The sequence below is a fragment of the Lytechinus pictus genome, chromosome 14 (genome assembly GCF_037042905.1).
Source record: "Lytechinus pictus isolate F3 Inbred chromosome 14, Lp3.0, whole genome shotgun sequence".
Classification (NCBI taxonomy): domain Eukaryota; kingdom Metazoa; phylum Echinodermata; class Echinoidea; order Temnopleuroida; family Toxopneustidae; genus Lytechinus; species Lytechinus pictus.
The window spans coordinates 18095204-18118830 of NC_087258.1; the positions used below are offsets into that span (position 1 = coordinate 18095204).

At 37.3% G+C, this 23627-nt stretch overlaps 1 protein-coding gene across 1 annotated transcript in view; it reads right to left on the reverse strand.

Moving 5' to 3' along the window:
- Positions 1–12194: 12194 nt before the first annotated feature.
- LOC129276537 (activated CDC42 kinase 1-like) overlaps positions 12195–23627 on the reverse strand; it is a 33426-nt gene continuing 21993 nt past the window's right edge. Inside the window, exons 6-10 of the mRNA XM_064109104.1 lie at positions 22556–22702; positions 22076–22176; positions 19766–19960; positions 16354–16451; positions 12195–15563 (exon numbers count right to left, since the gene is read on the reverse strand). Coding sequence (XP_063965174.1) covers positions 12889–15563; positions 16354–16451; positions 19766–19960; positions 22076–22176; positions 22556–22702 — 3216 coding nt within the window. The 3' untranslated portion in view covers positions 12195–12888. The remainder of the gene's footprint in view (positions 15564–16353; positions 16452–19765; positions 19961–22075; positions 22177–22555; positions 22703–23627) is intronic.

A 23627-nucleotide genomic window follows, 5' to 3' on the forward strand; every position in this document is an offset into this window, starting at 1 on the left:
GGCATGTAAAAGAAATATCGGGGAAATCATCCTCGAACGAAATAATGTGATATGTCTGGTCTAGGTAATTGACATTGATTTGAATGCCCATTGGTTGAATCTCTTTAATGTTGGGTGAAAAAACAAAAACAACTTTAAAAATGAAGGGGGTCTGGATTATAATAAAGTAGACTATAACAGGAAACAAGGTGGGCGTGGCATGTGGTGAGGGTTGCTACTTCTTTTTGTTCTCTCTCTCTCTTTTTCCCCCTCACTTTTTTTTCTTTTAAACTGGCTCTAATTCTTCATAACTCATTATAATTTATCAATCATTTTCTCCTGTCTCCTTTTCTCTCTCAGTTGAATTACATTTTTGTATACAGTATGCCCCCTATATATATTTTTTTTTTCAATTTCTCTGGTACATGGTAGCATACGTAGTAGTGGTAAATTACCATTAGGTCTACACAAACTTTGTCTACTTTTCATTTGGTCTAATCCAATTTTGTCTACTTTAAGCTCTTGTACTAACCATTTCATCTAATTAGTGACTTTACCAAGCTGTCTAATTTCTAGTAAGTGTATGTGTATACATATATAGAAAACAAAACAAAAGGATCATAAATACACATAACAAACTTGCCATTTGTGTTTTGTGTTCTTAAAATATTTAATTTAACAGGATTAATAACATTGCAAGCATTGATTTCTCTGTAACTTGAAGTTAAAAAAGAACAACAAAATAAGTAAATCTGCATTTGCAAATACAACCCATACAAATATCGTTCATATTGAAAATGCAAATATGTAGGCATTAAGTTCATTAAACAATGACATTTTATACAAAAAAATGATACACAAGTATATTGCTACGATTTAAAAGCTGAGGAAGTATACATATATATGTCAATATTCATTGCAAGAGAGTTTAATGTTCTTGAAGCAGAAAGAAAATTCTAGTAGCCCTGGTTTGGGATTCATTTGATGGTGGGCTGGCAAATCTTGGTCTTCACAAACTTTGTCCTCTCTATCCATTTGGTCTCATCCCATATGCCGCCCTTTCACACGGTTAAAAAATCGTCATTTGAATGATGATTCCAGTGAAAAATATGGTTAATGACATATTTTTAGCACATATGAAACCAAACTAGAATCACAAACACTAATCACAATCACAAATTCAAATTCTACTCCGGAGGTAAACTCCAGTTAAGTTTCACTCAAATTACGGTACGAATTTTACGTGTGAAAGGCTTGACCTCCAAAACATCTGGGGGGGGGGCGGAGCTTGCGTGTCCTTTCAAACACTTCTGTAGATAATACAATAGTCATGCACTCATCGAATCAATGCAGTGCTTTGATTGACAAGTCACCAGGACACATACCGCCTTCGCTCGGGAATTCGAATTCAAATCAGTTTTTGTGTGAGCGTGTGAAAGGTCCAATGATTCTAAAGGCGAATTGCAATCATCAACACAATGATGATTCAAGAGACACATGTGAAAAGGCCCATTGTCTAATCGTAGTATGTCTACAACCAGTTTGTCTACTAACCATTTAAATTGCTAGTCTGTAAACACAGACCATAGATTTTCGCAAATCACAGAGTGCATGCTGTCGAGTCTGAAGTAGTGAGAGTAGAGTCACTATGTACAGCGGCTGCCTCAACCAGAGGCGGATCCAAGGGGGTGGGGGGCACGGGCCGGATGTTGATAGGCACAAAAATATATTTAGTGGAATATGTCATGCACAGACAAATAAGGACCCTTTTTCTTTGCTTGTAAAATTTTTCCTGAAACAAATTACCTCGATTTAGTGGTGAAGACCCTTTTTTCAAGTACAAAAAGAGGAAATAAAACCAATGGGGCATTAGACCAAATGACAGTTAGACCAGGTAAAGGTTGGAACAAACAATAATTAAACCAAATCGATAGTAGACAAAGTGGCCCGTATTTTGAACTCGGGTTTTAAATTAAACCGTGGTTTATAGTTGTGGTTTAACTATGGAGAGCCAATTGGAGCACAAATCCCTTACAATACACATTCAATTTACTAACTCATATGACACCCTGGGTAAATATGATGATCATGATATAATAGTCATCATCATCATGAAAAGCCATAATTTATTGTTCGAAATAGAAGTACTCCAAAAACTCATTTTGCTCGATTGACCGTGGGCCCGGCAGCCACTGAGCAGCGCAAGATCGTTGAAAGCCAAGTAGGGTAACAGCAACTCCCATCTTACAATGTCTTTTGGTCTGCTGACGAGGCCGGGTTTGAACCCCCGACCTCCCGGTTGCAAGACCTATTTTCAATGCACCAAATCTGACAGAGATGTACAGAGATCTATATCAGGGCCCCATCTTACAAAGAGTTACGATTGATCCAATCAATCGTAACTCTATGGAAATTTGTAAAATGTCCTTTGTATACAAAGGAGAACACACCAAATTGTCAAGAAATCAATGAATTTATGGATATACATTCATATCTAGAAATTTTTTTGAACAAACATGCATTCTATATGTTGACTTTCCATAGTTGCGATTGATCGGATCAATCGCAACTCTTTGTAAGATGGGCCCCTGGTATGGTTGAGACAATGCAATATTCATTTATTTTATAATTAAGAGAACATTTACAGGTAATTTTTCAAAAAGAAGGGATTACTTTGAAGAAATTTCATGTGCCAAATTAAATATAAGTTTTGAAAAAAAAAATCCTGCTCTTTTAATGGGACGGGACATTAGTTCTATTAATCGCCAATAAATGCTAAGACAAATTCAAAATGTAGTCCATAAAACAAGATTATCATTTAATAGTTTGTGCATATATGCGCCTCAATGTTTGTGCTATTATCAGTGCATAAGCATGTATATTTTACTGTTGGCATTGTGGAAGTCTATCATAAAGTTATTTGGAAGCGAATCAAGAGAAAAATAAGTGAAATTCTCTGAAATTATTGCAAATATTCTGTCTAACAAAAGAATGATCATTTGAAATGCAAATGACACACAATAATGTAGAATAATTCTTCCTGCACTAAATAGTATTCACCAAACAGAGGGGGCATTGCAAAACTTCGTACCAAATTGTCGATCTGCCTTTTTCAACAACCCAAATAAATTGATTTTTTTTTCGTTCATAATTGATCAATCAACTGATCATTTGCAAATTATATTTGTAAGCCGCCATTTGCAATTGATTACAAATAGTTTCCTTGCAATAAGAAACCCCCAAACGTATCAGATTCTTTTATTTATTTCAAGAAGGATAATTTTTTTTTGTTATACTTTGAAATAAATATGCAAAATGCTTGATCCAAAATCTGGCCACAGACAAGCCATATATTGTCCTGTGGGTAGAAGATCTATGCATAGAACAACAAGTGGAATGCCTCTGGCCGTCTCACCTGCATCACGCGATTCAATATAGCAGCAGTGCTGATTTTGAAAACTACTATAACTCGCACAAGATGTTCAGTGATACTTGGTTACTCTTATTTCCACGTTTTATGAACTAGACCAATACACTTATAGAGATATGATGGCAATTCAACAAATACCCCCAACGTGGCCAAAGTTCTTTGACCTTACATGACCTTTGACCTTGATCATGTGACCTGAAACTCGCACAGGATGTTCAGTGATACTTGATTACTATTATGTCCAAGTTTTATGAACTAGACCAACACACTTTCAAATTTATGGCTGTAATTCAACAAATACCCCAATTTGGCCAAAGTTCATTGACCCTAAATGACCTTTGACCTTGATCATGTGACCTGAAACTTGCACAGGATGTTCAGTAATACTTGATTACTATTATGTTCAAGTTTCATGAATCAGATCCATAAACTTTCAAAGTTATGGTAATTCAACAGATACCCCCAATTCGGCCAAAGTTCATTGACCCTAAATGACCTTTGACCTTGGTCATGTGACGTGAAACTCATGCAGGATGTTCAGTGATACTTGATTAACCTTATGTATAAGTTTCATGAACTAGGTCCATATATTTTCTAAGTTATGATGACATTTCAAAAACTTAACCTTAGGTTAAGATTTTGATGTTGATTCCCCCAACATGGTCTAAGTTCATTGACCCTAAATGACCTTTGACCTTGGTCATGTGACATGAAACTCAGGCAGGATGTTCAGTAATACTTGATTAACCTTATGGCCAAGTTTCATGAACTAGGTCCATATACTTTCTAAGTTATGCTGTCATTTCAAAAACTTAACCTCAGGTTAAGATTTGGTGTTGACGCCGCCGCCGCCGTCGGAAAAGCGGCGCCTATAGTCTCACTCTGCTATGCAGGTGAGACAAAAACGTCATCTCAGACATATTTAGCCATACTCTAATACGGCATATTTAGCCATACTCTAATACTGCTATGTTGTATGAGTACAGACTTGCTTCTATACAGAATTTCCTCACTACAAGCTGTGGTTTAATGCAGTGTACATGTTGCTCAAGTCAGAAATTACTCTCTTTCCCCCTTTTCGGCTATTTTCACTTCACTGAGGTAAAATGTCAAGAAACTTATACTGCCATGCTGGGCAAGGATTCAACACCCTCAATACTCCCTATATCACTGACTACAGACTGACCCTGAATACCTGTACATTTACGTATAGTTTAATGCATAATGCTTGGTAGGACATACAAACAACTGGGAACATACCCTTACAGAAAATCTAACTTAAAAATCATTGACCCCTATTTCAATTGACATGTGAGTTTTTCCTGCAGTATAATCAACCCATTCACTGTCTGCATAGACATATTCCTTGGTGATTAAATTTATTCTTGGCTTACATTTTAGGGTGTGCTAGCAGTGCTAATCGTGCTTGCTACCATTGAATACCCAATGGATCCATCCAACAATTAGACAAAATAATGTAATGAAAACATGACAGGTGCCAAAGGCTCACCTTGGGGGACACCGAGCATCATGGTTTGCTGCACAATCCAATGCAAAGAACAAAAAAACAGGGTCAAAGACATATTTTCCTTCTTTGAAATCAGGAATATTCATAGATAGACATCACTTGCCTACATTCATAGCAATTGACATATTTTAAGTAATACACCCCAAAAATACAATTACAGAAATACTCATAGGATGTCAATTGCTCATCAGAAAGAATTTGCACGTGAAGAAAGAATGAAAGAGATAATTGCATAACAAACATGAGTACAACATGTATAAATACTTGCATATGAATTTCACGACATAAGGTCAACAGGCTACACGTACATTTAAATGATTCCAGCATGGTTTTCTAATTATTTGCTCTAAATGTATTCAAATGACAGCTGTTTAATGGTATATATATATATATGTTTGAGATATGTATTTCCATATACATATGTACAGAAATAAACTGAACTTTCCTATTCACGACAGGACGTGTAAAATAAAGCAGCCCTCAGCCCTGTCGACAGTATACTGTCCACTAACTTATGGGTCAGTGACAGTGTACTGTACTTCTCTGGCATACTTAGTTGGTGTCCTGATAATCTATGAAGCACTTAAGGATGTTATTTGAATGTATGAAGTGCTAACTAATAGGAGTATAGTTTCATCATCTATTGTCTCAGAGATAGGACCTGAATATTGATTGCTCGCACAATGGGTGAAGTTCGGTGTTGGTGTTGAGAGCGTAAACAGGCCGCTGAACCCAGCTCCAACACCGAGCTGGGTTCAGAGGAACGACACCGATTGCGTTATCGATAGCATATGACATCACGCCTCTTCGCTGCGTTGCTAAATCATCTCAACTTCCAGCGAGAAGTCTCGACGACGAAAATGAAATAGGAGAGAAATGCATTAAATTCTCATGATACAGAATACTAATGCTTTAATTAATTCAAGAATTCGAAAGAGTGAATATTATTCTTCATCAAAATATATAAAGCTCGAATGATTTATACTCAACTTAACTGTAAAAGCTAATTTTATGGGGATGTTTAATCGTGTTCGCCGCCTGTTCACGAACTAGAGATTGCCAACACCAACACCAAACTTATAATCATGATTGTCCCAATCCCTGGGGGTTGGTGTTGGTAAATGGGGAAATTGCACGTAGATGGTCAACACCAGCCACAGTGCTGGGTTCAGCAGACGACATTCAACACTGACAAACTGCCGGAAATACGTCGTATTTTCCAAGGTCAATCCCGACACCAGCCTGATGTCAAGTATGGTGTTGTGGCTGGTGGTGTTGTCACAACACGAACATCAGATTTCAACACCGTACTTGAAATCACCCAATACAGTACAAGCATAGTACACAGTCATTGAACCAGTTCATGGCCGAGTTCATAAACAGGGCTGTGTTTCCACATAAAAACAGTCCAACAATCACTGCTGAAAATTATTTGATACACAGAATACATGAAATGATAAATATTCAAAATAAATAGATCAGTAAACCTGAAAAATCAACAAGTCAGAATTTTCACATAGAGCATTCTAAAAAAAATGATACTGGCTATCATTAATGTCTTATCATATTATTAATCATAAATATATCTAATAAATGATGCATATTTCTAAAGCTTTGTATCTGCTCTTTCATATGATCTAACTTGTACTATGCGTACTTCACGCACGAGTCATGAGTGAGTAAAAAACAACTTGAAAACAACCCAAAACATCGTTTGACAGGTGGTATGTAAACTCCAAAGAGAAAAATCAAATTTATAGGAATTTACTCTCCTTAATATTTTACTTCAATAAAAAAAAAAAATCGAAAATACCTGAGCTCTGTTTGTTCGAAGCAATGGCTTGAATTTTCATAACTTTCCAAAATGACAATTTTTCACAGGAATGCCTGCAATTACAATATTCACCATTTTGTCTTTTGTCAAATATGTTTGGTGCTATGACAGGTAGCCACAAATTTTTTTAAACAAACAGAACTGTATAATTTCCCATTAAAGGAGAATGAAACTCTTGGAGCAAGTTAGCTTTTGTGAAAGCAGAAAAATCAAAGAATAAGATCAACAAAAGTTTGAGTAAAATAGGACTAGCGATAGAAGAGTTATGAGCATTTGAATGTCGAGATCACTAATGCTATGGAGATCCTCCCATTGGCAATGCGACCAAGATCTATGATGTCACAGATGAACAACTCTCCCCTTTTGGACACTGAAAATATACCCCAAAACATCTCTTTTTGTTCATTCTAATCATATGACAAACGATTCATCAATGATATAATGTTGTGAAACCTCTGTACTTGTCCTCTCTTAAAGAGAACACCTCACCTTGTGATAGATTCTATAAAAGTGAGAATATAAGTGAAATAAGTACTAAAGCAATGAGGGAGTTGTACGTGTGTGACATCACAGATCTTGGTCGCATTGCCAATGGGAGGATCTACATGGCATTAGTGATCTCAATATTCAAATGCTCATAACTTTCTTATTATTCATTCAATCTTCCTCAAACTTTCAACAATATGTTTCTTTGATTTTTTCTCTTTGATATGGATTCAGCTGGTTTCAAGGGTTTCATTCTCAATTTAATTCTCCAGGCTGTGACATCATTTAAACAAGTACAGAATTATTCTTCAGGAAATGTGATTTTTCTCATTGAAATTCAGGTACTGCCTTCCCAATAACTTCTTGGTACCCCCGAATCAAAATTGTTTTACTCAATCTATCATGATGCATAAGTTACATCAATTGAAAGAAGAGGATTCACCCTTTAGAAATTATATTTCATTTATATATCATAATTACTCTGAAGTCATGATAAAACAATGATAATTCTTTGTTCTTTTGTGCATTTATTGCTACAAAAAGTATTTGTTCTGAAAACTAAAATTATTATTCATTATGTCTTAATATTAATTCATGATAAAAAAGATAGCTATGCAAAAAAAAAAATCAAAATCAACAACCTTTTAGGTATTATACATATAATTCTGAATAAGTTTGGGGTTGGTAATTAAAATTTCATTCCATTCACAACAAATATATTTATTTTTAGAATAATCCAAATCAAAAGTGATTTAACATTTACAAAATTAACCAATGGTTTTTAATGGTTTGCTAAGTTTGGGAACTACACAAAACATGTAGACATATTAATCTATTGTTGTAAATTAGTCATTCTTTTCATTATCCACGACAACATTAAAAAAAATAAGTTTGCTCTAATACACTTTTGATAACCTCTCGCCAAATCCTTGGGGAGAATTTCATGAAGAGACTTGTTAGTGATTTCACTGACAACTGTTATAAGCTACTCATATACTCGCGTCTGATTGGTCAAGAGTGAAGTGTCAGTGAAACTCAATGGCCCGTAGTAGGAACTCTGAACCATAGTATAAGTCTGGTCTCAAATTATGGGAAGCTATGAGTAAATTTTTTTTTTAAACTAATGCTTAATGTGTTTACTAGAATGCTTCCCATGCTTTAATGGTGACGAAGTCTATTGTAATTATCATTTCAAGAATTCTTTTATGATTTGAATGCCTAATGTGATGATATATTGTTCATCTAATTATAGAAATTGATGTCACATTTGGCTTCCCATAGTTAAACCAAAACTTTACACTACGTTTTAAGTTAAACAAGAGTTCAGAATACGGGCCAATGACACAATGGCCCGTATTCTGAAGTCGGGTTTAATTTAAACTCTGGTTTTAAGTTGTGGTTTAACTATGGAAAGCCAGTTTTTACTTAAATCTCTAATAGTAAGAGGTTCAATGTATCAGCTCATTTGACTCCCAAAACATTATTACGGTAACTGCCTGAAGGATAAGTATGACAGTTGTCTTCACCATTAAAGAATTAGTAAAGAGCACAGTAAATATGAGAAGCATTCACTGTAAACAAAATTTTGAAACGTTTGGCTTCCCATAATTTTAGCACAGAGTTAGACCATGGTCAAAGTTAGACCCGACTTCAGAATACGGGCCAGTTTCATGAAATGTTTCCCGTTCTGACGAACTGCAGAGGAGCATTTCTCACAATCCACAATTACATTGTATAAAACCAAGAGGGGGGTGGGGCCCATGTGACTTTTAAATTTATTAAAAGCAGTAAAAATACCTTTGAATATAATTATCTATATATCAAAATAGAAACACTGGATTTACAACCACAACCAGACTTCGTCCAAAACATACATGCATCAATAAAAATATTCTTGAAGAACAGCGGAATGAAACAACACCAAAGTAACATCACATAATTATATGACTATAACTGTTCTTGAATTATTTATACATCTAAAATGATTTGGTATAAAAAAATAATGCTCCACAAACACGATAAATCTATAGTGTTATTTACATATAGCTTTGACTGTACAAATCTATACAAGCAATATTGGTATGTACCATGCCATTTGCGTAGTCATACATTATGGCTTGATGAAACAAGCATGTATAAGTTTTGAAAAGGAATAGAGATATCATTATCGATATCAAATAAAGCTCCAACAAACACTATTGGTCCAAAATCTTGTAAAAAACAAATAAACAAAATACCTGTAGCACATTTGGGTAGAATACCATTAAAGACGTATATTAAGAGATGAATATGAGGTTATTTTTTTCTTTTTACTGGCCACTCCACTCGATTTTGTGTGTAAAATCAAAATAACTTTCCAGAAGAGAATAAGAAACATTCCATTAAAAGCTATCATTCCTTGGGACTACTGAATTTTTTCTGGCCTTTTCTGATTTCCTCATCTAAACAGCAACAGAATCCATGGTAACTGCAATCAAAATTGTTTGCTAAAGATTTTCAATCAATTTATTTCACATCACCTGAATTGCAAAAATAAATCTTAATAGTTGAAAATTCTTGTCATTAATAAGCATTTGAGCATAAAGAATATTATTTGTCAAAATTTGATTAGGTTAATAAAAATTTCAGTCCCAATTTATCAAAACACCTGCGGGTGTTTGAAAAAGAGTTAAATGTGAGTAAGGGTCATGCTTAAATGCTGACACGTATATGATATTCACCCTCAATCTTATTAAAGGAAACCAAAACCCAAGAAGAGAATCAATCTTATTGGAAAGAGTAAAATTTTCAGATTTTACATATTTCACATTAACTCCTCCTGATCTTGACATATGTGGTGTGAATTACATTTTCCCATGACATATGCTGTGCTCAGGAGGCAAGATGCAATTTGAAAGATAATGAGGAAAATCTGAAAATTTGTGTACAAAACAAATGGAGAGTTGTCCACAAAATCAGCCATTTTGAAGCACGTTTGCCAATTTGAGGATCCCCATAGAAAGTACAAGAGTTTTTAAACTTCCATAACTCGCTTATTCTATAACCGATTTTGATAAAACAAGTTTTAGATTGCTCCTCTCATTTTATTCTTTCTTCTAAGATAAATTTTCTCCTTGTATTTTGGTTTCCTTTTATTGATACGCTGTAGTGTGCATCCTCTTCGCATGATTTAATCAATGCGATGATGCCTCATATACCGCATGCAACTGGGAGTTTAAAGGTCAAGTCTACCCCAGAAAATTGCTGATTTGAATAATAGAGAAAAATCAAACTAGCTTAACGCTGAAAATTTCATCAAAATCCGATGTAAAATAAGAAAGTTGTGACATTTTAAAGTTTCGCTTATTTTTCTCAAAACAGTGATATGCACAATTCAGTGACATGCAAATGAAATAGTCAATGATGTCCTTCACTCACTATTTCTTTTGTTTTTTATTGTTTGAATTATACAATATTTCATTTTTTACATATTTGACAATAAGGACAAACTTGACTGAACAATATAGTATTAAACAGTGCTAATTTCACAGGTTCAGGGAGGAATTAATTATTGTTTCACTTGAAAATGAGAAGAAAATTAGAATATTTCATATTTCATATAATGAAATACAAAAGAAATAGTGAGTGGATGACATCATCAGTCTCTTCATTTGCATACGGACCAGGATGTGCATATAACTGTTTTGTGAAATTAAGCAAAACTTTAAAATGTCATAACTTTCTTATTTTACAACCAATTTTGATGAAATTTTCAGTGTTATGTTTGTCGGATTTTCCTCTTTTTATTCAAATAAACTTTTTGTTGGGGTGGACTTGTCCTTCAAGCATAACTCTCAGTAACACTTAAATCTTTGTGAAACACCCCCTGGAAAATTTTGAGGAATTTCATTTAGTACAAGAATACATTCCAGTCTTTAAAGGAGAATGAAACCCTTGAAACCAGCTGAATCCATATCAAAGAGAAAAATCAAAGAAACATATTGTTGAAAGTTTGAGGAAGATTGAATGAATAATAAGAAAGTTATGAGAATTTGAATATTGAGATCACTAGTGCCATGTAGATCCTCCCATCGGCAATGCGACCAAGATCTGTGATATCACACACGTACAACTCCCTCATTACTTGAGTACTTATTTCACTTATATTCTCACTTTTATAGAGTCTATCACAAGGTGAGGTGTTCTCTTTATGAGAGGACAAGTACAGAGGTTTCACAACATTATATCATTGATGAATCATTTGTCATATGATTAGAATGAGCAAAAAGAGATGTTTTGGGGTATATTTTCAGTGTCCAAATGGGAGAGTTGTACGTGTGTGACATCACAGATCTTGGTCGCATTGCCAATGGGAGGATCTCCATAGCATTAGTGATCTCGACATTCAAATGCTCACAACTCTTTTATTGCTAGTCCTATTTTACTCAAACTTTTGTTGATCTTATTCTTTGATTTTTCTGCTTTCACAAAAGCTAACTTGCTCCAAGAGTTTCATTCTCCTTTAATGAAGTCCAGGGTGGCGTTTCATAAAGCTGTTCGTAAAGTTACGCACAACTTTACGCACGACTGAAACCTGTTCTTTGGTGCTAGATCAGTTACATAGGGATATCATTTAGCACAAGAAAGGATCACCGATCGTGCGTAACGTCATTCGTAACTTACGAAAAGCTTTATGAAACGGGCCCCTGGGTAACTATTGGACAGCTTTACATGTATGAAACACTCCAAAGATTTAAGTATGACTTAAAGTCGCACTTAAATACTGACACACACATGATATGCAACACGCAATCTGATTGATGGATATGTGCACGTGATCTGACAAATGTGGTGATGTCTCCTATACCGTAAGCAACAGGTAATTTATGGGCGACACTAAGTCACACTGAAATCTTTGTGAAACACCCCCAGCTCTCCTAGGCTAAAAGAATTGGTGCTTACAGATATAATAGAATTTATTTCATCAATTTAACAGTATACGGCATCCAAAAGAAGCAAGTAGATCCTGTCATAGATATACATGAACTGATTAAATATCATGATTTTGTGTGCAGCATCCTAAGGAACGAAATGCTACATGGACATGTTATGTCATTTCTTCTCTATTCCTATTTTATTGTCGAGTTCAAGATAATATTTTAGTGCAGTGAAAAGCTAACGTTTTTGCAAGAATGAACTCACTTCTATTGGCTAATGCACATGTAACACCTGTGTGGAGAGTGGCATATTCCATTAAATTGATATTTGAATTTAGAAACAGGATTTTAGACTGCAACCCAAGTGATTCACTGTCTATTAATTGTATTCAGCCTCCTTCTAACAATCTGTTATATCATTAACGGGAATAATCACATTATTCATTCCACTGAAAGACATTAAAGTGATTGAATCTTAATGAAAAAGAATCTTTGCCGTCAGTAAGGTAACTAGAAAGCATTTCTTTGGAATATAAAGTCTAGAAAATTTCTCTTTCTAGCATGCCTTACATGTCATCAATTACACATTGTTATATCGTTTGGTGAAATTAAAACAAAATATTCATTGAAAATTCATTAAGAGTTGTAAAAATATCAATTTTGAAATAGTTTTATAGAATTTACATTAGACTCATTTCCTTAAAGGATTCTCAGTTCACCGTGTAGACTGCTCTAAGAGAATAGAGCTGGCCAGTTCAAGGTTCCACTCAAGCGATTTCAACAAGTTCTCACAATGTTCTTTGGAAGCACTGCCAAGCTGGAACAATTGTTCCGTCTTGAGATCTCGGATCGCCTTGGTGACATCCCATTGGACACCTATCAGGGCATTCCTGCACTCGTCGGAGGTCACCCCATGGACCTCTTTCTGGACCTGCTTGACCTTCTCAGCGGCTGAACTGGGTGTTTCAGAAGCCATGAGGTCCAGGTCAGAGACAGGTCGGTTGCTGCCTAACTTGTTGCCATGGATACAGTAACCATGAGTTGTGGATGCAGCTTGATGGGATGGTGATGACGAAGCCGAACTTGATGGAGTCGACCGATAATACGATGGCATTGTTGAAGGCATCGTCATATGTGAAGGTTTGGAAGTGGAGGTGGTATCCTGTGGTAGGATAGGTTTCAAGTTTGAAAGATCAAAGGTTTGAAGAAGATCCCTGTTCTTGGCACCAGCTCCTGGACCACTTTTACTGAAGTAGCTCCCATCCTGCACACCACGATGTCCACCAGGATTCGCTCCCTTGATGAAGTAATCTGGGTTTGATACTTGTGTAGGGTGTTTACCCTGTGGTTTCATATGAGACAAGTACCCAAGTGGTTCTGTCCTGCTGCCTGTCGTAGGTGCACTCGTCAAAGACTTTGCCGATACATTGAGAGGTTCAGTTGAGGACGCTACTGCAGGTAACAGATAGTAATGGGTATGACTGACCTGGACACCATCTTTCATGATGGGCAGAATTACTGATCCTCCTGGAGATTGACTCGGTTGGTGGGATTCAAAAGCTGGTGGCACTTCTTCTCCAAGTGCTTTACGAGGAGGTAGAGGTGGCACCACTTTTCGACTCCCGTCTTGGGCATTGTGCGCTCGTTTTCCTAAGCCAAAGGGAATGTCATTGGAAGAAGTCGGGAGTGAATACTGAGAGCCTTCACTCTCAGATCCTGGTGTCTTACGGGGAAAGCACATTGTCAAAAAGTTTTCATCCTGCAAATCACCCTTCATCCCTGGTTTTGGTGCTATGTGAGGCCTGTTTTCGAGTAGTTTTGCCCTATCATGCACCGAGTAGTGGGTCTGATTGACGGATGATGTACTCTGAATGGCAGCATATTTGTCTGCACTGCTGCCATCTACTTTCTTAGCAATTTCCTTTGCAGCGCTACTAGACATATTGTCTTGATTTGCCAAGTTATTAGTTCGTCTACTGGTGGCTTTCTTTGATCGAGGAGGTGGGATCATAATCCCTGGTTGGTTTCTGCGAGCAGAGGCTGTGGTATCCAATTTCTGAGAAGACACTTTCTCAGGCTTTTGCTCAACTGTGACAGACACCTGTTTTAGAGGATCAAAGCAATCTAAGCTAGGTGATGATGACAAGGGTGTCTTCTTTGGCTCCATAGGGCGGGTTAAGAAGCTAGAGGTGTTACCTGAGGCTGCAACAGGTACACTCTTTTGTGGTTGAAGGGTTGGTGCAGGTGCAGAAAATGGAGCATATTTACTGGAAAATGCATGCGAGTTTGTGGGTACAGGTTTTGACGGAGGAGTGTCCTCCACAGGAACTTCACTGTACATTCTTGATGTTACACTTGGCACAACCTGAGGCATACTGTTTTGGGGTCGAACATGAGCAGGTGCAGCAAGTTCTGCATGTCTTGCTGAAACACTCTGAACATTCCCAGGTACAGTTCTTGGCTTCAGAGGCTCCTCTACAGGTACTTCATCATATGTTCTCAATGGCAAGGGTCCTGTATTTGATTCTAACTCTGCTAGATCACTCTCTGTCGGCACGTCATCGTAAAAATTAACCCAACCCCCTTTAGCAGACGTGCTCTTTGGTAACATGTCGCTGGAAAGATTTGATTCGTTTGGCACATCGTCATAATATCTTGTTGCTTGTGGCACTTTAGCACTTTCTATATTACTGCTAACATGATTATTAGAGGTTGCAGTATTCACAGCTGGGTCATAAGACGGTGGCTTGTTTTTGGATGCAAATGGATTGGCTCTGCTTTTAGTCTTTGTGGAATCTGACCCTGGTGGCTTCACTTTATTAACAGATGCATACATCGCTGAATCTACACTAGGAGTTGGCTTTGCTTTCTCTTCCGCCGCAGCTGCATCTGCTATGGTCTGCTGATTACCATAGTACGAGTGAGCCAAGGGCGGACCCTTTCCCGACAAGTCCACATTTGGTTTTGTGCTGTTGACAGTGTTCGCATCACCCGCTTCATTCGGAACATCATCATACAGAGGCAAACCGCCGTTGAGTCTCGGTAACGACGTAGCCTTCGAAGTCGCTTCTGGACTCAACGTCCTGTCGAGTACAAACGGAGAGTCGAAAGAGGATCCTGAATCGATGCTGCTGTCCGTACTGGCAAAGGAGTTCTCAGCAAAGTCAATCAAAATACCAGTTTGTGACTGTCCGGTCTCCCTTTCAGTCTGCTGTGATGTTCCTTGGACGTAGAAGACCGAACTTCCCGTCTTGATATGCGTGTCCTCATCCTCGCTTTCCAAGGAAGCGGAGTTCCGGTTGGCTGATTTACCACGTAGCTGTCGCTTCAGGGATGATGAACGAGATGAGTTTTCCACGTCTTTCTTCTGTTGATTTTCTTTGCTGTTACCTGTGTTTGTAGACAGAAAATATTACTTTTTAATCATCATCATCATCGTTGTACGGAAGAAATAGCTGATTCTGTAGTGCTTCCGATCGTTCGAAAATACTTTTACTGGTCCTTAAAACATTTACATGTTGCGTGTGTGGAGGGTGGATGTTTATGGGAGAATGTGTATGGAGGACCAGTGTTTGTCCAGTCTAGTTTTGAAAGAGTTTAGAGTAGATGCCGAAATTCATGACTGAAATCTTCACAAGATGTATGTAAATCAAAATGTGAATCGCAATTAAGATGCTTTATGATTCAATACTGACTAAATTGTATTTTTCCTCCCAAATTTCTTCACCAAATTCCAAACCTAACCAGGAAATCATCAATTTCTATTATCATTTGTCACGGTAAATGGACTGGAAATGAAATTAATACCCTCTCATTAATATTCATGTCTACGTAGACATTAGCGAGTTTTCACAATTGCAATGGGGATGGATTCTACATCATAGTAATCTATTGTAAATGCCCGTCAAACCACAATAGAAATCTGGGTCTATGTCGAAAATTGGTGAACCGGGACAGGAGATCATTCTAAGATCCGGAACTGACGAAAAATTGCAAATGTGTCGTTCGTCTGGAGTCCAGGATGACACTGCTGTTTTGATTCACCAATTTTGGACAAAGGCTGCTTCGTCATGATGGGCTTTTGACAATAAATTCTCTACGTTCCAGAAAGCGTCTGTACAGTGGTTGCAAAAACTCCCTATTTTTAAGAATGTGTTGATTAGATGATGGAAGGACTCACGTTTCAATCGATCGGATAGCATCAATGCCGGTCTGGAATTTGAGACGTCATCCTCATTATCCCATTCATCAAGCGATGTCATAGGCATCAAGTATGTCCTGCAAGAAATACAAAATGTAAAAAATAGAAAAAAAATAGTGTACATAAAAGCATCTTCTAAACCCGTCCCTCCAACTAAAAAGTAAGACATTGATTTCTGGAACTGGAGATATTCTACTTAGATCAATTTGTAGAGCATGACACAAAATGATTGCTTCTGCAGAGATACAAACTTTTAACATATCTTCCTGTATTTTGTTGGCCAAATAGCCAAATTTGGTTTACAAATCAATGTTTTCATCCAGAATATTCACCAATCAAAAATTGAAATTCAGTTTGGAGGAGGTTTCAATGAGAGCAGTATTTTCATGAAATAATGACATTTCTGGGGCATGTTGCAGAAAGAGTTGCGATCAAACGCAACTCAAAAAATCTTGCGCAACTTGATTTTCAGCCAATGAAGCACCCGTATTCGGGACTTGCGCTTGATATTTTGACTTGCGTTTGAATGCAACTCTTTCTGCAACTGGCCCCTGGGGTCTATTGCATATTATACAAATATACAATGACACTCGAGGATCTGGCTAAAACTATTCGCATCGAAGGAACATCATATAGTACTATTCTCCCGAGGACCATCGGCCCGAGGGAGAATAGTACTATGTGATGTTCCTGAGTGCAAATAGTTATAACCAGTTCCGAGAATGGGTCATTGTATATTTGTTTTATATCCCTTCCACTCATATATATTCTTCATACGATATTCTTCGTTGATACCCGACTTTTACAGCAAAACGATTTCAATAAGCCTTGCCGTATTGATCGTCTGTTCAGCGAGCGCACCTGGTTAGTGCAGCTCGCCGAAAGTTTCCCGTGGCATGCAGTAGAGAGTACCGTTGGGCTGAGCAGCGCTCTGCTCGCATCGTGCCGCACAGCTCGCGAATCGAGTAGGGGGCGGGGTCAAAAAACGTATAGTTCACTTTTTCCCTAGGGAAAAATGGACTATGCATGACGTCAGCAAGGAAAATGAACTATTTCATGGCAAACGTTTTTTGTAGTAAAACTATTCTTTTTCTTCTTGTGTACACTCTCAATACAACAATCTTAAGTAAGGGATATAATAGCTACTTTCATGCAGCAGGACCAGGGCCTGTAACACAAAGGTTAGCGACTAATCGTACGCTTGATTTTCATGATTGATTGTACATTATAGTCAATGGCCAGCATTCTGAAGTCAGGTTTAAGTTAAACTTAGGTTTAAAGTTGTGGTTTAAGTATGGACAGCCAATTGTTACATAAATCACTAACAGTAGAGATATAATATTTCAGCTCATTTGGCTCTCAAATCATTCATAATTAAGTAGGAAGTATAAATAAATTAATGTCTTCACCATCGATGAATCAGGAAAGAGCACAGTTAACATAAGGGCAATTCCACAGGTTGGTGGACATGAGCTTAAAAATTCAAATTCAATATTTTCTTGAATTTGTTAATACTTTAAGTCCTTCATGCATGATAGTTTCAGGAACAAGAAATAAAAAGTTTATTTTCATATGTATACTTTGGAAAAAAATAGTCAAAAGTTGTGTCTTCCATTCTGTACCAAAATACAAGAAAAATAGTGAAAAATGAAATATGCCTTATTACCATTTTGTTATTGCAACAACATACCACTTTATATATTTCTGAAGTTTAGAAGAGTCAAATTACCTAAAATACACAACAGCTTTTCAAGTAAATTTGTAGTACTCATTCAAAAATGAATATTGCAACCTGCTCAGGTGATGTAACGTGAGTAACCGAAAAAACTGACTTTGTTTTCTGAGAGAAAAATTCTTCACAGTTAATTGGTGGGATTTTAAATTCTCTTCCTTCAAACAATCTTTGACACAGTGATGACTATCAAAATCATTAAAAAGTACAATTTTTTATAAAAATGATGAAGAAAAACTGTAACGTGAGTAACTTTGTAACGTGAGTAACCAGTAAAAATTATGCAGTTAGGTAACATTTTCTGTGGGATGTCAAGTTTTAAGTCTCACGGTCAGTTGTGAAGTTATTTTTGATTAATTAAAAGCAAAATGAGGGTACACCTCTTTGTTCATCAAAATATCAGTGGTCATATAATCACACAAAAAATTGAATATTTGTAGAAGTATTCACAATGCGAGAGAGCATTAGTAGGACTTGGTTTCGATTAACCAAACTTTAAAGAGTGTTCGAACAACACATTGAATGTCCTTACCTGTAACCCTATCTAGGCTGGGGTATTTTGGGAGTTAATATGGCCCGGGGGGGGGGGGTGGGTGGGGCCTCCCAGGCCCCCCTTGAGATCTCGGCCATTGGCCGCACGATCACGCCGAAAATTTGCACGCATGTTGTCTTGGACATAATCTACAATACTATACAGTAATTTATTTCATGCAAATTGGTATTAAGCAATTATGCTAATTTATGCATAATTAGTAAGCAAAATCATACTTTTCTCTCTTCCTCCCTAATAAAGCTCAAATTGTTCCAATTTTTTGTATAAAATCTCTTTTTGATGTTCCTAGCAATGAATTTTACACACATTATTGAATTTCTAATGACATTTGTGTTGTTAACCATACATGGACAAAATGTAACGTGAGTAACCATATTATCTGAACCCAAAGTAAAAACCATGTGTTCTTTATTTTTTAAATTATGTACAAAGTTTGTCTCCCTAATATACTTCTTTAAAATGGATATAATCAACTTTCATAAAAGCCTTGTATGAGGAGACTTTTCACTTATGTCGACTTTTCATTTTATGCATGTCCAAATCATGTAACGTGAGTAACCGACACATTCCAAAGATTTGCCAGGAGCATAATAAAATTTCCCAAGTTTTGTTTTTATACAAAGGATAGTCAGCCTGTGTACTTTGTTGTGATAAGGAGACGTTTAGTTCCTATCAGTAATAATGGAGTTACAGCTCCAAGTATGAGTCAAGGTGTCTCCAAATGTAACGTGAGTAACCGTGGAATAGCCCATAAGAAACATACAACTTAATAAAATTTTTGACACATTTGGCTCCCCATAATTTTAGCACAGAGCTAGACCATGGTCTTAGTTAAACCTGACTTCAGAATACGGGCCCTTGCAATCAATTGCAAAGATAGTCTTATACGATGATTGCTAAGCTTTGTGTAACAGGACCAAGTGCCCACTAACATATAGAGCTTAGCGATTGATCGAGACTCAGATTTTACGATTGATCATATCATACACAATAACCAATGCAATCAATCATAGACACCAGCCCCATAATAAATCGCTGAGTTTTGTGTTTCTGGACCAGATCAAGAACAGAACCATTGGCATCTTCGTTGGAAAACCAGCACTCACTCATCAATCTTGTGCGGGTGTCCCCACGTGTTGCCGTCCACTCCTCCATGACCGGTGTGTATGAAGCTGTATTTGATTGGCTTGCTGATGTCTTCACCAGTGATCCCGCCGGACATGGGGGCCAGGAGCTTGCGAGGGACACGCCCGATCTTGTGCGTGTGGATGTTCTGCCCGAGCCACCAATTCTCCTCCGGTCTGTGTGAGCGAGCGAGAGAAAGGGAAAGTCACAATCAACGCATGAAATGCACTGGAAAGTTTAAAGATAAATGAAAGTAGCTGCAGTAGGCACTGATTTTGTGTGTAAGTTTGTGAATTCATGAAAAAATTTAAGCTGAAAATTATCACAATGGAGACCACCAATACAGATAAGCACATGTGGGACAATGTGTTGTTATTGCTTGATAAAAATCTTGACAATTCCATGCTTCTGCTGCTTATTTCTCAGCAATTACAAAACTTCTTCTAGAATCCTTTGGCACATATATATCGTTCACACAGACAGACACTTGGGCGATCATTTGATTGGATTCTGTACAAGCTCACTTTGAAATTGGTACAACTGGCAGTTATCTGTAATACATACCCAGAAAGATGCTTCCCTCATTCAAAGACTATCAAAACCTTCCACAAAAATTCCATTAGGATTACACATATGCAAGAGGAAATTCCACTTTCATATACACAGGGATGCCACTAGGTGTCCTCCAAAAATACTGAAACTTATCGCGGGCCGGGACAGTGTCCAAGAAAAAAAAAATTTAGGGGGAGTCCACCTTAAATTTTGGGATGGACACATTTCACAGGTAAAAAATTGGACAAGCAAAAAAAAAAAGGGACAAGCAAAAAAAAAAAAAAAAAAAAAAATAGGAGGGGGGGGGTCCGCCCCCACCTCAAATTTAGGGGAGGGGGGGAGGACCAAGTGGCTTCTTACCTTGTTGTGATCGATGACTTTGAAGTCAATTAGGTTTGAAAAACTGACGGTAGTTAGTTGTGTTTCTCATAGAACGCTAGACCAAAAGCTTCAGTCTCTGTATTTTGGTTGTTCAGCTGAACCGCGTTGGCTCACTCACCAATACATAGACTGAAGAGTTGTTGGCCCGTACATAAAGACAACGTATCAGCTAACCCAGGGAGCTCCGGCCCGCGAGCTCCCTGGGCTAGCTGATACGTAACCCAAGGAGCTCCGGGCCGCTTTCCGGGCCAGAGCTCCCTGGGTTCCGTAGTAGCATGCAGCAGTAACGTCAGATCTAACATTCGGCGGAAACCCGATTTTCGGATCGTTTTTGGTACATAAAATGTCACATTATAAAAAAATAATTACATCCAAACCTACGAGAAAATATATAAAATTCAGAAACATCGTACCTTAGACCGCAGTTACCGCTAATTCCTTTCAAATGATGATCAAAACTTAGTCATCCTCGATTCCTTCGTTGGTCATCGTAAGTTGCCATCTTGTATAACGTCATCATCTTTACAGACGTATTTACCAGTCGCTATTATACCGCGATTCGTGCCGCTGCTTTGCGCTTGTCTATGTGCGTGCGTTCGGAACTTGTCGCTCGCATTGATTGGCCAGGATATCAATAATTCTAATCAGAAAGCCTTGATAAAAGCATAACTCAATGAACGTAGTAGGCAGTGCGCGCATTTATAAATTATGTACTGTATAAAAGCAAATATCTCGGGGAAATATCTCTCACTCGGTCGATCGACATGCATCGCAATCGGGAGAGATAGGGGGAAAAAAGGAGGACTTTCCGTTTTTTTAATACACAGAAAACAGGAAAAGTCGGAAATATGGAAATAAGACAGATAGCAGGAAAAAAGCCGGAATTCCGTATAAATACGGAAAAGTGGCATCCCTGTATACAGCTTAATATAATTGAGTGATGTCTCTAAGCACTTTACTTACTGATCATCAGATTATTGCTTGCCCATATACAATGTGTGCATTTCTCCACTCCCTGGGGGCATTTGAGCAAGAGCGTTCAAATCTCAACAGCTAGGCATATGACATACTTTCGCATTCTACTGGGTTCTCAATTAAGGCCTGAGTGGAGAGTGACAAAATATGGATGGACACCTTGCCCAAAAGCTTAGTGGTGATAATATTCACTAATGAACTAAGATGCCACGATATGAATGAAATACAGTGCATGAAGTATACAGAGAATCTCTGAAGATGATTTTCAAGTGATTTCAAAATAATGACAGGTTATGTCACTTCCATTTGTCTAGAAAGAAGTATCCCTGATAAATATCCATGATCCACCTTTCATTTCCTATCCACTCTGAGAGTCCACTTACTTGCCATCTATGATAGTGATGATCTGTCCTTCCTCGCATTCTAGTTTGTCTGGTTCGTCAAGCTGGAGATCCTGGGTGATCCTCATTTCTAACGGCTTCATCTACCAAGTAACCCAAGAAACACCTGTTACATAACCACTTTCAAAGAAACAGTCAAACATACTATTCATAATAATACACAATTGGTGTATAGTGCCTATCACACTATCATATAACGTCCCTACACGCTTCCGAAGAACGTGATTATTAACCTGACCTTAGCCCTGCAGCCCTTCACAGCGCACATGCACTTTGACTTGAGGAATATATTCCTGCCAGGAAAAATAGGAAAATTGTATCGAAATGAGTACTCAGAATGGTAAAAAAGGGTATTCTTTCCTCCAAATTCAGAATGGTTGGGAGATCTGCGGCAGATTAGTTACAACCAGCTAAAGACTGTACTGAAGACACTTATGAGAAACCATCTCCAGCTTTACTTACCTTGGCAAGTTGATCTTTAACCGATGAGAACATGGGCCTGTCTTCGGGACTAGCTTGCCAGCATGCTTCCATTAGTCGGTAGATGCCCGGTGGGCAGTGGTCTGGACGAGGTAACCGCTCGCCATCCTTCCCGATCTTCTGAAGAATCTGTACAAATGAAAGTTATGGTTGTACTTGAGAACAGAGACTATGTCAAAGCATTTAAGAGGATATACCTGTAGGTGTTACCTGTAGGTGCACAAGTGCCATATAGGTTAAAGGAAAAGTCCACCCCAACAAAAAGTTAATTTGAATAAAAAGAGAAAATACCAACAAGCATAACACTGAAAATTTCATCAAATCGGATGTAAAAATAAGAAAGTTATGACATTCAAAAGTTTCGCTTAATTTCACAAAACAGTTATATGCACATCCTGGTCGGTATGCAAATGAGGGAACTGATGACGTCATTCACTCACTATTACTTTTGTAATTTATTACTGTACATAAAATTCTTATTTTCTCCCCATTGTCCTCTGAAACAAAGTTTTATTCCTCTCTGGACATGTGTTATTTACATTGTTTCAACATTTTATGATTCAGTCAATTTGGTCCTAACTGTCGAATCTCTAAAAATTGAAATACTGTATAATTCAAACAATAAAAAACAAAAGGACTAGTGAGTGATGGACATGATCGACTCTCTCATTTGCATGTCACTGGGTTGTGTATAACTGTTTAGTGAAAAATGAGCGAAACTTTAAAATGTCATAACTTTTTTATTTTACATCCAATTTTGATGAAATTTTCAGTGTTATTCTTGTTTGATTTTTCTCTATTCATTCAAATCTATATTTTTCTGGGATGAACTTGACCTTTAATGACGGTGGAGTGAATACCATGAAAATTTTGTGTCCCGCTGCATAAAAGTTACTACTTTGAAAACTTTGCCATCCAATGGTAACAATGGTAAGCAGCAAATCAGAAACAAGGATTTTATTGAAGATACCATTGGCTGGCAGAATTATAATAATAGTAATTTTCTTGCAACAAGGCTCTGGACAGTAATACTTAGAATGGTTCTTGTTCAAAG